This window comes from Hypanus sabinus, chromosome 4, assembly GCF_030144855.1.
Source record: "Hypanus sabinus isolate sHypSab1 chromosome 4, sHypSab1.hap1, whole genome shotgun sequence".
In the NCBI taxonomy this organism is placed as follows: domain Eukaryota; kingdom Metazoa; phylum Chordata; class Chondrichthyes; order Myliobatiformes; family Dasyatidae; genus Hypanus; species Hypanus sabinus.
Window position 1 is genome coordinate 114,710,533 of NC_082709.1, and position 17,220 is coordinate 114,727,752.

The window sequence follows — 17,220 nt, forward strand, 5'->3', positions numbered from 1 at the left end:
CAAGCACAGATCCATGGTCTCGCGAGACTAACGAATGCCATCATCATCATCATCATGTTAATAGTGAGGAGTATAAGCTTAGTTTACAGAACATTATCCCTCCAAGAGGACCACAATCTTGTTGTAGCTTGTTAGTTTGTATGCCTCTATGACAGAGAGAGCTATGCTGGCTGCGGTCAAGGCTTTATGTTTTGGCTCTTGGTAGGGTCACTCATGCCAAACAGTACAAAGGGTAGAGGTCAGACTCAGAGTGGTCCACTGGTCCTCAGGTTCGGAGGGCTAAAACTCTGACTGGTAAAACAAAATTGTTACAGAAACAGAAAGGAAGAACATCTGAGTGTGATGGTACTCCCGAATCTTCATCCAGAGGCTGACGGAGGCAAGAACTGAGAGGAAACTACTGAAATAATGAAGGAAGCCCTGAACACCGCCGGAAACGAGGGACCTTCATTGCTGCTCCAAACGCCAGTGGTGTAACACAGAACATTATCAGGTGACTAGTCATTATCAACATTATCTCTAAACAAAATTGTGCTGGGTTTTCTGAAAGACCAAAAATAAAGCTATTTTCCCACTATGAGGGTGCAATGAGTAGTGTTCCCTTACTCTTTATCATCTTTGTCAAACTTCTGATCTCTTCTGGCCTTCAGTATGTGAGGTTTGGCACCAATCTCATCATTATGTAGCCTCCGTGCTACTGGACACACATGCTGATGGCATCAACCTACACTGTTAATTACAAGACCCTAACAGTGCTGAAATACAGAGAGATCACAGAGTCTAAGTCCATAGCTCCCCAAAAGGGTGGTAAAGAAGGCAAATGGCATGCTTGCCTTCATTAGTCAAGGCACTGAGTTCAACAGTCAGGAAGTTATGTTGCAGAGTTACAAAACTCTGGTGGGGCCAGATATGGAATATTGCATTCAATTCTGGTCACCCCATTAAAGGAAGAATACGGAGGCTTTGGAGAGGGTGCAGAAGAGGCTTACCAGCATGCTGCCTCGATTAGAGGAGAGACTGGAAAATAGTTTCTCTCAATCGGAGACCTGATACAAGTTGATTAGATTTTGAAAAGTTATTGATAGAGAATATAGTCAGTATCTTTTTCCCCAGAGTTGAAAAGTCTAATGCTGGAAGCATGCACTTAAGCTGAGAAGGGGTAAATTCAATGGAATGTGTGGGGCAAGTTTCTTTACACAGAGAATGGTGGGTGCCCTGAATCTGAAAGTGGATGAAAGCACAACAAAGGTGTTTAATTGGCTCTTGGATAGGTACATTTATATGCCAGGAAAGGAGGGATATGGTCATTGTGTAGCTAGGAGGGATTAATTTGGTTAGGCATTTAATTGTTGGCTTAATTAGTTTAACTGTGGGCCAAAGGTCACGTTCCTTGGCTGTACTGTCCAATGTTCTCAACTTAAAGGCAGATTCCCAGAAATAGAACAGGTATCTTTGGGGTGGAAAAAATGTCTTTAATAAAGTTGTTTGCAGCTCCCACATATACAGCTGATATCCAATGCTGAGCTGTATTGTTGACCCATTTCCTAATATTGTGACTGATCACTGAGATACATCTTCAAATATACATCAGATATCATGGATCTGACCAACCCCTTTGAATGTACAGTCATCTCTAATGGAGGAAGAATACAACAGCATTACAGCAATAGTGGAAATGATAATGCTCTCTGATCTGGGGATTGGGAAATATAAAGTTTGTGGAAGGTGACCATGGGGCTTGTTAGAGAGAATACCTACTGAAGTGGTCAGAAAAGACACAACAATCACAGTATTAATGTGGATATGAAGAAACCCATACAGAGTTAGCTATAGCACTAACCATTTGTGTGGCATGTCACGGGATCTAGGGATAATGTGAAGGACAGAAAGGTCTTACATCTTACATCCAAAAGGAATCTACATCTGAATAATACATCTTCAATAACATACCAGCACTCTTAATCTATTCCATTTGTGCTATGCCATCAATATAATATCAGTTTTATGTTTGGCAGTGTGTTGATTCATAACCAAAAAAACATTTTTGACTTCATTGTCAGATTTTGCCTTGCCAAGTGATAGTTACTAATCTCAACCCCCTGGATTGAGCTATGTAGCAATGTTTGCACTAGTGGAACTGTCTCAAACAAGGAGACGTAGCTTCATTCAAAATCAAGATGTATGGATCTATCATCAAAAACCCTCACTTTCTAGGTCATACCCTCTTCTTGAGAATACCATTGGGTGGGAAGTGTAGAATGCTTGGGTCCCACACCAGCAGAATCAGGAATAGCTATTTCCCTACAACTATCACCGGCTCATCAAAACTGTGCAGACCCCCACCGCCCAGGTCATGCTCTCTCCTCATTGCTGCCATCAGGAAAGTGGTACAGGATCCTCAGGACTCACACCACCAGGTTCAGAAACAGTTATTACCCCTCAAGCACCAGGCTCTTGAACCAGAGGGGATAACTTCACTCGCCCCATCACTGAACTGTTCCCACAACCCACGGACTCACTTTCAAGGGCTCTTCATCTCATGTTCTCGATATTTATTAAGTATTTATTTATTACTGTCTTTTCTTCTATATTTGCAAGGTTTACTGTGTTTTGCACACTGGTTGTCTGCCCTGTTGGTTTCAATTGATTCTATTATGGTTACTGGATTTTATGAGCACGCCAAAAAGAAAACAAATCTTGAGGTTGTATATGATGACAGAAGTACTTTGATAATAAATTTACTTTGAACATTATTCACCACCGCTTTGAGCTGCTCCAATAATCTACAGACCAACTTTCAAGGACTCTCCACAACTCACGTTCTCTGTATTATTTCTATTTGCAGATAGTCTTCTTTCCTTTTAAATACCTGCAGGTAATTCTGATAATAAAAATTATTATCTTGGTAATAAATTTACTTTGAGCTTTGAACTCCAGAGGGATACTGGGGTTAGGTCATTAGAAGTAGTTAAAGTGGAGGGAGGTACACTTTCGAAAGGTTTGGGGATTGAGGGCAATGAATATCGAAAATAGAAGAGAACTCGATCAGCTATGATCACACTGAGTATCGGGCCAGATGGCCAGTTCCAGTTCCTGTGCTCTTGTGTTCTCATTCTGCTCTCTGTGAGGTCTCAGTTAAGTAGAATCAGGCCTGCTTGGTTCTTGGATAGGAGACCACCTAGGAATACCGGGGAAACAAATGATCAAAATAACAGGGTGAGTTCAAAGGGGATCTCCATCACACTGTTTCGCGCTTACTTAACAAAAGCCATCCTGAGAAAAAAAAGCTCTGTATGAAATGCAAAATTTCATGTCCTGGGGCATTCACTTTGACCAGATTGTAGAATGTCTGCAGTCTGTTTAACTAAAACATGTAAGCAGACAGTAATACAATATGTGAAAGAAATGCAACTGCAGCTGCAATTAACAGCAAGGAGGAAAGATTACACTGCAACAAGACGTAGATCATTTAATTTCTTGAGTAGAAGAGAGGCAAATGGAATTTATTGAAGGGAAGTTTGAGGTAATACATTTAGTGAGAAGGCAAGGGACATCTGCAAATATGAGGATAATAAGAGAAGTGAATGATGGAATAAGGTTGGAGCATACATCCATTGATAGCAGGGCAGACACATCAGATGTTTAGAAAGGCATATGGGGTGTTTTAGTTTACTAGCCAAGATACGGAAAAAAGATCAGGGAGATTAGCGTAAAATTGTTTACAATGCTATCAAGACCACATCTTGAGTAGTGTGTGGAATGATGGTCACCACATTTACAGGGAAGATACACTTCAGAGTCTACAGAGAATTATGAGGATATTGGCAGTAGCAGAGAACTACTGCTTTGAAAAAAGAATGATTTGTCTGCGATTTTATCATTATTGTACTTAATACTTAGGATGTGCGCAGCACAACTAGCAGGTGTGTTTACAGACATTTTTAATCTCTCCCTCTCCCAGTGTAGAGTGCCCTCCTGCTTCAAATTATCCACCATTGTCCCTGTACCAAAAAAGACCAAGATAACATACCTGAACAACTGGAGTTCAGTTGCACTCACCTCAATAATAAGCAAATGCTTTGAGAGGCTGGTCAAGGATTACATCTGCAGCTTGCTACCATCCAAACAGGACCCCTACAATTCACCTACCGACACAACTAGTCAACAGATGACACAATAGTCACTGTTCTACATATCGTCTTTGCACATCTGGAGAAGGATGCTGATGTGAGAATGCTGTTTCTTAGACTCCAGTTCAGCATTCAACACCATAGTTCCATCCAGGCTCAAGGAGCTCAGAGAACCTCAGCCTTCACCCTGCCTTGTGCAGATGGATCCTGGACTTCCTGTCAGATCACCAGCAGGTGTTAAGAGTGGGCTCCTCACCTCCACCCCTCTGACTCTCAATACAGGATCCCCTCAGGGCTGCGTACTGAGTCCCCTCCTTTGCTCCCTGTTTACCCATGACTGTGTCGCCACCCACAGCTCCAATCTGCTAATTAAATTTGCAGATGACACTACATTGATTGGCCTTATCTCAAACAATAATGAGGTGGCCTACAGGGAAGAAGTCATCTCTCTGACACAGTGGTGTCAAGAAAACAACCTCTCCCTCAATGTTGCAAAAACAAAGGAGCTGGTTGTGGACTACAGGAGGAATGGAGACAAGCTAACCCCTATTGACATCAATGGATCTGGAGTTGAGGGTAAACAGCTTCAAGTTTCTCGGCATCCACATTACTGAGGACCTTACGTGATATGTACTTATTAGCTGTCTGGTGAAAAAGGCACAACAGCACCCCTTTCACCTCAGACAGCTGAGGAAGTTTGGTGTGGGCCCCCAAATCCTAAGAACTTTCTACAGGGGCATAAATGAGAGCATCCTGACTGGCTGCATCACTGCAGAAGTGGAAGTTTGTGTTTCACGATGAACCTTTGCAGGTGCTCCGATGTGGCAGTTTTGTCGAACTCACGTTCTCCTCACCTTGAACACATAATGATCAAATGCCATCCTTTCTATTTACCAAGGAGTTTATATCCATAATCCTCACCAGAGTTTACATAGCACCAGCGGCTGACTATAATCACACGCTTGAGATACCAAACAAGAAACAATCCATCCCGGCACGTATCAAGTCATAGCTGGGGACTTCAACCAAGCTTGATTGAACAAATCTGTGCCTAGCTACCTTCAGCATATAACCTGCAGCGCCAAAGGTCCCAACACACTAGACCACTGTTATACTAAGATAAGGAATGCCTGCTGTTCCATGCCCAGACTGAATGTCAGGGTATCTAATCCCGTGGTTGTCTCTCTCCTACCTGCATACAGGCAGAGGCTAAAGAGCGAATCTCCAGAGATTAGGACAACAAAGAAGCAGAACTGGGAGGCACAAGAGCGACTTACAGGATTGCTTCGCATCAATGAACTGGGTCATGTTTAAGGACTCATTTGTGGATGTGGATGAATGTACCTTGGTTGCCATAACATTTAGAAAAACAGCTGTAGATGAATGTGTCCCCACAGAATCATTCAGTCTTCCCCAACCAGAAGTCCTGGATTAACCATGAAATCTACAATCTGCTGAGTCTGATCAGACTCTGGTGACCGAGTTACAAGAGGTCCAGGTACCATCTCTGAATTGCCTCATGGATGATGAGGCAATTCTGAACTAAACTTGAATCAACAAAGGATGCTTGACAGCTGTTGCAGGGCTTGAATGTTATCACCTCTTATAAAGTTATATCAAGCGACAGGTGATAACAAGGCTTCACTTCCAGCTGAGCTTAATGCCTTCTATGCTCACTTTCACCATCAAAACATGGAGGAACCATCACAAACTCCCACAGACCCCAATGATCCTGAGATTTCAGTCTCTTAGGCTAATGTGTGGGCAGCCTTCAGGAGGACGAACCAATGCAAAGCATCCAGCCCAGATGGGACACTGGCCAAGTACTAAACTCCTGTGCTGTCAGCAATCTGAGATACCCTCCTGCTTCAAGCAGACTTCACTTATACCGGTTCCTGAGAAGAATGTGGCAACCTGCCTCAATGACTATTGCCCAATAGCACTTGCATCCACAGTGATGAAGCATTTTTTGAGGTTGACTAGGAAACGTATCAACTTCTGCCTGAGAGGTGACTTGGATACACTCTACAACACAACAAGTCCACAGCAGATGCCATCTCATTAGCTCTTCACTCGACCTTGGAACACCTGGACAACAAAGATACATACATCAGGATGCTCATTACTGACTACAGCTCGGCATTCAATAAAATCATCCCCTCAAAACTAATCAATAAGCAGCAAGACCTTGGCCTCAATATCTTCCTGCACAATTGGATCCTCAATTTCTTCATTAACAGACCCCACTCAGTTTGGATTGGCAACAACTCCTCCACAATCTCCATCAGCACAGATGCACCACAAGGCTGTGTGCTTAGCCCCCTGCTCTACTCACTTTACACCTATGGCTGCATGGCTAAATACAACTAAGATTCCATATTCAAGTTTGTCGATGACACCACTGGCATAGCCCGAATCAAAGGTGATAGTGAGTCAGTATCTAGGAGGGAGACTGAACATCTGGCTGAGTGGTGCCACAACAATGGTTTCTCACTCAATGTCAGCAAGTCCAAGGAGCTGATTGTTGACTACAGGAGGAGGAAATCAGAGGTCCACGAGCCCGTCCTCATCAGGGATCAGAGTGGAAAAGGTCAGCAACTTTAAATTCCTTGGTGTTATCCTTTCAGATGTCCTGTCCTGGGCCCAGCAATTGTGCCTCTACTTCCCTAGGAATCTGAGAGGATTTTGCATGATACCTAAAACTCTGATAAACTTCTATAGATGAGTGGTGTGAGTATATTTACACATCACAGGTAATGTGTACATTACATCACAATGCTACAAAAAGTAGTAGATACAGGCCAGTCTATCACGGGTAGAACCCTCCCCACCACTAAGCACATGCACACAAAACATTGTTACAAGAAAGTATGATCCATCATCAGGGATGCCCACCACCCAAGACATGCTGCTGCCATCAGGAAGAAGGTACAGGAGCCCCAGTAATCACACCACCAGATTCCAGAACAGTTATTACCCCTCAACCATCAGCCTCCTGAACCAGTGCGGGTAACTTCACTCAAATTCACTTGCCCATCACAGAACTGTTCCCACACCTATGGGCTCACTTTTAAGGACTCTTCATCTCATGTTATCAATATTTATTGTTTATTTATTATTATTCTTTCTTTCTTTCTTCTTGTATTTGCAGTTTGTCATCTTTTGCACATTAGTTGTCCACCCTGTTGGGTGTGGTCTTTCAGAGATTCTATTGTGGTTATCATTATATTTATGGGTTTATTGCCCACAAGAAAATGAATCTTGAGGTTGTATATGGTGACATACATGTACTTTGATAATAAATTTACTTCATACTTTGACATATATTGAGAAAGATGTGGGTTAGAAGCCAAGGGAAAAAGATTTCAAGTAACTGTTAATGGGACTGGAGTGGGAAGGAGCAAGATTATCTTTGCCCTGTAGAATTCACTGCCTGAAAGAGTGAAAGAGCTGTGACCTGCAGGACGAAGCACCGATTGCTGAATCTGAAGTTAGGCAGGGAATTCTATCTCCACTGTCACTGTTACTATGGACTAAAGAACTAGATACTAGATTATACATTTTATAAAAATTTACACCAAATTAATACCATAGAAGTACCAATACACAAGGCTCTGTGAAAAATGAGAAGATTCTTTTGATCCATGAGGAAGATACATTGCATCAAACTTACCCGTCTTCTCACGCGCTGGGCAGCTTCGAGACTACTGGGTGATGTTGGTTCATTCAGAGTTTCCGAGGTTGAACTGAGAGATGAATTGCTGCTTGAGAGTTCTTTGTTGGGCTTTTTAGGCCCAAATGGCAAAACCGATGTCACCAGATCCAAATGGTCTTTTTGCTCCTCTCTCCGAGCATCCTGCTTTTGTTTCTGGGCCCGATCATTGACAATTACTTGGGACAATGGCATTGCAAAGGCATGAGGTGCAAATTCTGATGATGTAAAAATAAATGAGACAGTAATTACAAGAGTCACAGTAATCTATTTATCTAAATTACTTGAGAACTATAATACAGACAGATCATGCTAAGTGACTCACACCAAACAATACGTTTTACTTTATAATAAAAACAATAAGCTAGAAAAACTCAACAGAACAGGCAGCATCTGTGGAGAGAGAAAAAACATTAATTTGTTAACAGCATTAATGAATAAACTCTTCTCGGGCTTCCAGCTGGGTACAGGTATTGATTATAAGTAACGCTTTGATGACAAACTTCATCATATGAAGAGTTTATTCATCATATACACTGGGAAAGCACTAGATCCTTTTTAACAGCATTAATGTTTCTCTTTCTGCAGATGTTGCCTAACTGTTTCCAGTAGTTTCAGTATTCAGTTAAAAATCTGATATTCCAGCATCCAACTGATTGGAAATTCTGATGGTTTGGCACCTGACTCTCTTATTAATCTGGGGGTTCAGAAGAGCGTAGAGGGTGCTGTTGGGGCTAGGATTCAAAATGTGTGCTGGGGCCTATGTTTGGCTGTATGTGTGGAGGGAGTGGGGGTTGGGGCAAAGAACAACGAGGCTGAGAAACATTTTCTTGCTTCCAGAGTTACCATTCAAAGTGCACAACAAGCTAAAATTAGTACTTCCCAATTTTTTAAAGTTGAAAATTCTGGACTAGGATTGCATTTTATTATTTACAAAGTTCTCTCTGGGTTCTATTTCTGACACCCTTTGAACTCATGGGGTTCACTTTGAAGTTTATTATAATTACAGTGTTACATGCAAAAACCCCTCCATTTAGAACACCTGAAGATAACTCCACAGGGAATTCCTCGTAAAGAATTCCCAGTATTTTTCTGCAAACAACTAATATGTTACACAAATGAATACTATTGTCACAGATCTGTATTTCATTAATTATAGTTAGGTTACTTTCATTTTCAGATTCACTTTGGGAAATAGCGGAGACAGAATTCAATATTGCTGGGAACGCTTGTGGAGTAAAACTTAACAGACTTTAAAAATATCTGCTGCACCCAAACCGACTCTAGTGCATAAGAAATCCATTATTCACTCTCCCCAAGTGACAGGAGAGAAATATTTGAACATACTGTCAAAATCCCCATCTTAGAGAATGGATATGAAAATGGCAGATATTCTTTGTTATCAAACTTCTAAACAGCATGTGAACATTTAATACTGGATTGAGTACTGGAACAGTGGTTCAGAAAAGGACTAACAAACACCCAATATCATACCCCACCATGGATATTAAATTCAGTTCCTACAATATGAAGAAAATTAGTCATGACTAATAAAGATGGTTATAAATACTCATCTGGATGGCCCCACCTAGTTCATCATTAACTGCTCTTGCCATGATATGACTTTAGCAATGCAAATAACTCACCACTGTACTCCAAAACACCAAGCATGTCGCTCAGTTCAAGGGCAGTTACAGATGGACAGTGAAGGTTTGCATTCCCAGTAATGCCCAGATCCATCTCCCCCACCCTAAAAAAGTCTGCAAAAAATAAAAACTGGTGCTTGTATTCCTCATACTTGTATATTATTTTTAACATGATTGAGCAGAGCCAATAAGTTTGCCCAAAAATATTTTGGCTCAGGTGTTCTTCATTGTTGTCCATTCTTCTTTTAAGAAGATGGGGTCTCAGAAATTTTCACTCAATTATATATAAACTGTATTTGCACATTCCTACTGTGATACGATGGTTTAAAACAATATTGGCAGTTCACTTGCCATATAAATTACAATTTAAAAATAAAATGTTACCAAATTGGAATTTAAACCATTGCCTGAAGAAGACTTCGAAGTTAGCTAGGCTGATCAAAATGTCATTACAATAACTCACTGGAATTTAGAAAATCTCTATATGAGCACAATATTTATTATTATTTATAATAAGGACGTAAAAATCAATTTCTGTGCCAGATGGATAACTAAGAAAAAAATGCTTACATTTATTTTGTGTCTTGCATCTCAGAATGCTTTATAGCCAATATCTTATAACCAAGAATTTAGCTTTGAAATACAGTCACCATGCAAGTAGGGAAAAAAAAGTCAGAAATTCTGTCCAAAAGTAAGATTTCACAAGCAGCAATAACTTGCTAGCCAGATCATTTGTTTTGGGCAAGTTGTTTTAAGGAGAAATTCCTTTTGCTGTCTCAAATCATGCTGTGGGGTTAGCAGAGAAGGCAGATGAAGACGGTATATAACATTTAATCTAAGTTAGACAGTGCTGCTCGCTCTCTGTTCTGGCACGGGATATCAAACTAAATTATATACTCCAGTCTGCAGAATGGGTCAAAAAACCAACAGCCCAAGACCCAGAACACTTCTCCAACATTGAAGTGAAAACTTTTGCTTATTGTGGTAGAGAGTAATTTCCTGCTCTCATGCAAATTATTTTCCATTTACCCACATTGATCAAAAAAACTTTCAGTAAACAGGGAAATTTTTCTTTTGCCTGATATTTTGTATTTATTTTTAAAGAAAATACTTCTTAAAGTATGGTTCCAGTCAAAACTCAACTAGTTGTGCTGGTTTCCTTGTTCACAGGGTACAAACACCCAATAACTACTGGTATAAAAATGTACTTACAAAGTGCATAGATCAGAAATAAAATGCATAAAACTGTCAGATTACCCAGACTAATACAAGGACCATACATTATCTTCCATATCCACCCATTCAGATCAGTAATATCAGCTGCTCCCTTTGGCTTGTTGTTGGAGAAGGCAAAAAGGAAGTCAAATCAAGTTTGAAAATGTTTTTATGGCTATATAATTATTAAGTATTTTCTTTAAACTGGTAAATTTGTCAAAATTAAATTCTGGTTTCATATTTCTGTATAGATCCTTAATAGATTTTTTTTCTGGCTGAACTACTGTGCCGGAATGAGAAGATAAAGTTGTGGGTGTTCTTCATCACTTGGGAGGGAAGACTATTCCAGGTCGGACATAAAGCAACCAGTGTATATTATACATTTGTACTTCCTAATTTTCTTTTCAAAGTTAAATTGTTCTTGGGTGGGGGTGTTTAATTTTAATAGCTGGAAAATAAATAGTAACAATTTGAATAATTTGTAATAGTGTTTGAAAGTTTCCAAATGTCAGAAACATTCAAGACCTTACAGTATTTAAATAGCTCTGACAACCAGTGAAGATGGGGGCAGTGGAGTTGGAGTGAGGACTGTAGCTCTCCTTTCAGTCATTTCACAGTGCAGCTTGCTGCGGTTCAGCCACCAACCACCCTGTGATAACAGTTACTCAGTCAAGACCTCACCACTATTCAGTGTCTCATCACCGAGGACCTGGCAGCCTTGGGAGTGTGAAATAGGAGCACTCAAACTGCACAAAGGAACTTCTTTGACGGGGAGAAGGCAGGATTTACAGAACAGCTGGAAGCATGGTACATAGGCAAGAGGAATGTGCTGTGACATGAACCAGCAGTTTGGTCTTGAAGAGGTTTAACTGAGAAAAGCAGAATCATTATTTAAAATTGCTGTGCTCAGCAGCAAACTTGAAAAGTTGTAAGGTATCTTATCGAAAGATAAAATGCTACTCCTCAAACTTAAGTTGAACTTCATTAGGGCAGGAAAGAAGGCTGAGGACTGAGATATGAGAGGGAAAGCAAGGTGAGCATTATAGAGACAAGTAAATGAAAGTTCAGGGTTGTGCTTACTAACTGAATAAAAGAGTTCTAGATAACATTTGCCAACATCTTATTTCATCATAAAGCAATCTTAGTGTTCCCAATTCCTTCAAGTACTGAAGCCTAACAAGCCATCTATATTTTCCATTACACATGATGCCAATACTGGGTATTATCCACAATACATATACTGTAATTACAAACCACTCACAGATAATAATTCTCAGTGAAGTACACTCATCACCATAGTTCATCAAATTTCATGAATTACATTCATGTGAGCCACAATGATGTGTATTCACACCACTCCAGAAACGAGACAGTCTAACCAGGCTGACCCTCATAAATGCTTGCTGTCATGTAACCATTAAACTGTCTGTCATGAGCGCAAGTCGATGTCAAGTTTCAGATGGTAAAAGGTCTAAGGCACCATTCTTAATAAGGGCAGAGGTGCTATCCTCTGTTATCAGGTTCACTCATTTATCACTGACAGATCATTCTGGTCATTAGCACAAAGCCCCTTGAAGAGCCTTGCTATAAAGAGTACAGTAATGTTTCCAACATTCTCACAGGACTTCACAGAACTCAAATTATTCTGGAATAATAGTCAAGGAAGACATAAGAGTTGTTCTGAGATGCCACAATAGCGTAGCCGTTAGCATAACACTATCACAGTGCCGGCGACCCGGGCTCAGTTCTGTAAGGAGTTTGTACGCCTACCCCATGACCACGAGCTCCGGTTTACTCCCACATTCAGACATACCCATCAGGAGCTTAATTGGGCAGCAAGGACTCATTGAGCCGGAAGGGCTATTTTTGAACTATTTGTTATTATAAAACTAATATTTAATTTACACAAACATTCTTTAACTTACAATGCTCTCAGTATAAATTAGAAGTGCTTCTCTGTGTTGTATTCCCCTTTGTTCTGCAAAGATGTACCAAACATAAATGGTGGCGCAGTCATAACCAGTAACCCTAATCAACAACAACAACTGATCCAACCCTTGTGGATGCTTCTTGTGGATTGCCCATTCAATTATTTTAATTAAATGACTTCTTCTCAGATTAAAATTTACTCATGAGAGAAAACAAGAAAACTGAGAAGATAAAATAACACATCCCTGTCACAAGTCATCGCTGAGCAGAGGAAGAAAATGATCAGGAGCAACCTGGTGGAACTCAGAAAACAGGTGTAACTATGACACCATGCTGATCCACACTAAGTCACTGCAGTAGGGATCAACAAAGCAGTCAACCTGCATTGAAAAACACACACAAAATGCTGGAGGGACTCAGCAGGTCAGGCTGCATCTATAGAAATGAATGAACTAGTCAACGTTTTGGGCTGAGAACCTTCCTGAGGACTGAGGTAAGAGGGAAGATGACACAATAAGATGGGTGGGGGGAGGGGAAGGAGGCTAGCTGGAAGGTGATAGGTGAAACCAGGCAGGTGGGAAAGGACATGGTGTATCAGCTGATACTGAATGTAAGTTGGTGAATATACTTAACTTTAAGTAAACGTTCTATTTTTCGTAGAACAAAATACTTTTGAGAATTTACTTAAGTTTGGGGTGGTTACATAGGCATCATCAAACACAGGTTCATTTATACAAAATGTTTCTTGTAACCCATTTAAACATCAGCGAGTACAGCATTTAACTTCTTTAGCAATGCAAAACAAACTTCCATGACTACACTCCACACTCAGGTTGGAGAAACAACACCTTATATACCAGCTGGGTAGCCTTCAACCTGATGGCATCAACATTGACTTCTCTAACTTCCATTAATGCCCCTCCTCCCCTTCTTACCCCATCCCTGATATATTTAGTTTTCTTTCCCCCTTCCTCTTTTTTCACTCTCTCTCTGCCCATCACTCTGTTCCCAATCTCCCTCTGGTGCTCCCCTCCCCCTTTCTTTCTCCCTAGACCTCCTGTCCCATGATCCTTTCCCTTCTCCAACTCTGCATCCCTTTTGCCAATCACCTTTCTGGCTCTCAGCTTCACCCCATCCTCTCTGGTCTTCTCCTATCATTTTGCATTTTCCCCTCCCAACACTACTTTCAAATCTCTTACTATCTTTCCTTTCAGTTAGTCCTGTCAAAGGGTCTCAGCCCGAAACGTCGATTGCTTCTCCCTATAGATGCTGCCTGGCCTGCTGTGTGCCACCAGCATTTTGTGTGCATTGCTTCTGTGACTCATATGGGTTTAGTGCCACTGATGACAAGCTTGGAGGGGAGGGGCTAAACAGGAACCACAATAGTTAACTGCCCGGCTACACAATAAAAGGGAAACGGTACACATGAGGAAAGTGAGAAGTAAAAATAGTACATTCAAGCTCCCAGCTAAAAATTACCTCATAGTTTTAAAGTTATCTCACCCATGTCCCATTTTCATTCAAATGGAACTTTCAAGCAAACAAAAAGACTCTACATTGCTGAAGAAGGTAGCATTTCAATGCAGTTATAAAATCACGACTGTTTCCAGAAAGGAACAATCCATTACTAGCCATCTGTATACCACTTAACATGCAGCGGCTGTGCCTACATAAATGGCTTGACTTAGGACTTTAAAATTTCTTCACATCCGCCTGTATAACTAGCAAAGGCAATGCCAAGCATTGCACCTACATGCATCTACCCCAGTCGTCCAACCCCACATCCACACTTTTAATGTGTTCGGCCACAAAAAGGAGTAATCTGGAATAGTCACTTTTCTACTAATCAGATTTATATACTTGTGTTACAAAACTACACTTGAATTAATTAACATCATTTCAACATCGCTCGTTTTCAGCATGTAATGACTACTCAATGAATCACTTCCCCTTATCTCTCACCATACTCCTGCTCCAGAATTGTATTTTATGTCTTTCTCTGTGTGTGGAACCTGAGGAAATGGGAGAGATTTTTCATGAATATTTCTCCTTAGTTTTTACTGTGGAGAAAACTCTGGAAGCCAAGGAAAGTTGGGGGTGGGGGTGGGGGTGGGGAGAGATGAGTGGTGATGTCATTAGTAGTGACGGAATTAGTAGAGAAGAAGTTTTATAGTGTATTAAGGTGGATAAATCCCCAGGACCAGACTTGGTGCCTTCTTAAACCTTGAGGGAAATAAAGAAGAAAATGTGCAGGCCCTAGCAGAGATTTCTGCTTCATCTTCACAGATAAGGTTCTGGAGGACTGGGGAGTTGTGGTTGTTCCATTATTGTTTAAAAACAGTAACAAAAACAAGCCCAAGAAACCACAGACCAGTGAATCTTGTGGTCTGCTGATTTCCTCCAGCATATTGTATTAATTCTGATCACTATATTGCTCTGATGGCAATTGGCTAGGAAAGCAACTATAGAACAAATTTATTCCACCCATTCCTTACCCAGAACAGGGATCTTTCTATACCCCATGAATTCCATCCAGTTCAAATTGTACCTAGTGAAAAAGTTACGAAATTAAGGAATTCTTGAAGTTTCAACTTAATGTCAAAAGACATTTCTTCTTCTCAAGGAGTTTCTGCCACATTCAAAGTGGTATGCGATGGCTAAATGGAGCATTCTGTTGTGAATCTAGAAAGGCCTAGATGTGAAGAGGAAGTTTCCAATAGTGGGAGAGTCTAAGACCAGAGGGCACAGCCTCAGTGTAGAAGGATTTCCTTTAAAACAAAGAAGTGGAGTAATTCCCTTAGCCAGAGGTTGGTGAATTAGTGTCGCAGATTGGCTGTGGAGGCCAAGTCGTTGAGTATATTTTAAGGGGTTGATGGGTTCTTGATTAATGAGGGCATCAAAGGTTAAAGGGGGAAGGCAAGATAATGAGGTAGAGGGATAGTAAATCAGTCATGATTGAATGGCGGAGCAGACTCCATGGGCCAAATGGCTTAATTCCACTCCTATGTTTTACGGACTTCCGATATCAGAAGCTTGTGGATTCCTCAGGTCAGTCAGAAGCACATCTTTAGGGTTGTACTTCATTGTGGCACTGAAGAGAGCTGAATTGATTTTCAATTAAAAATGCTACATTAGTTGAATATAAAGGCTCTTAATTGGTGCAAGAGATTCCAAAACATTATGTACGGAAGAACGTGCGGGTTTTCCACGGAATCTGGACAGCATCGGTTCTTCAATCTCTGGTACCTCAGCAGTATCCATCAAGAACATTTCAGTGCAGATACGAAATACTGGGTGTGTGTGGATCATGTTATTTTTACTGGAATTCACTTCCTTGGAAGTATGGGAACAGAATCAGTGCCTTCAAAAAGCAATCAGGTAGGTATTTAAAAGATGATTATTTTTCAAGCCAATGGAAAAGAACAAGTGACACAAGAATACAAAAAGGGTCAATATCTAACTTTGGAAAAGACGTTCATATGAGGATTTGCTCAGATTTCACTTTCCACTCTTAATGCTGAGGTGATAAGTATTGCAAGATAGCATTATTAATTTTAAATGCCTGCAAGTCACAGCTAATAAAAACACTTCTCTATAGCATAAACACACCCATGATAATGAAACTTCAAAGCATCTTTAAAGTGGAACTGCTCCAGTATACCAAACATTCTGGAAATTCATTTGTGAGTTTGACCATGAACTTTTCCATCTTTTAAAGAGGCATTATCAAAGTAACGTGGAGATAGTTGTTCTGAAAAGTTCTGTGTTGCTAACAACTTAACACAGTGATGTTAACTGCCTTACATTTATTTTCATTGCCTCATGCCTTCTGGACTAGGTTTCCCCGGCTGGAAGCAAATAAATGTGCTCATCCAGGGATAAAATGCAAATGTAACAGAATATTCTTTCCCATACTTTTCCACAACTATAACTTCAATTGCAAAGAAAAACAGGATATTGTGGTAAGATTTCAGTCTGCAAATATACTTACAGTTTAATACTTAAACAGGCATAAAGCATCACTAAAATAATTTATTATCCTTTAAAAATCGCACTCCTCATTATCAAGCTTGTCACATTGCTACTACTGAAGGTGCCGAACTATTACAGACCGAACATACAAATCTGCCTCCTCTACTGATTTCATTCACACTACAAGTCTTCCCCAAGGTTCTGACTGCTCAACTTCTGTAAAGCCCAATCATATGGGCGGGCATTTAGGAGATCAGCAGGATGGATTGGCCAGCTGCTGTCATGTAGGAACTTGGTTCATGGCAATCTCTGAGCGTCTGTGCAAAATGCACTGGTTTAACTCCACGTTGGCCTAAGTTTTTATTTAAATGTATTGCCAGGATTCCACATTTTTGACTTATGAACTGTTTGGGTTATATACAGTTGTCCAGAACAGAACCCTGGTATAATCATTCATTTCAAAACATAACTGCTGCCAAAGATGGACCTTTTGGGTAGGAAGTAGAGGACCAAGCATCAAGGTGCAAGATGGAGGAAGAATGCAAGAGGGTGACAGAGGGAAGGTCGGAGCAGAGTAAAGGGGGAAGAGATTCAGGAACAGGAAGCATTGAGGTTA

The 17,220-nt window shown here is 40.6% G+C and overlaps 1 protein-coding gene across 7 annotated transcripts in view; it reads right to left on the minus strand.

Annotated features, from left to right (window-relative positions):
- LOC132393124 (rho GTPase-activating protein 6-like) overlaps positions 1-17,220 on the minus strand; it is a 532,445-nt gene that overhangs the window by 64,892 nt on the left and 450,333 nt on the right. For all 7 annotated transcript variants that reach the window (XM_059967953.1, XM_059967955.1, XM_059967956.1 and 4 more), the window contains exon 4: positions 7,804-8,060. In XM_059967953.1, coding sequence (XP_059823936.1) covers positions 7,804-8,060 — 257 coding nt within the window. The remainder of the gene's footprint in view (positions 1-7,803; positions 8,061-17,220) is intronic.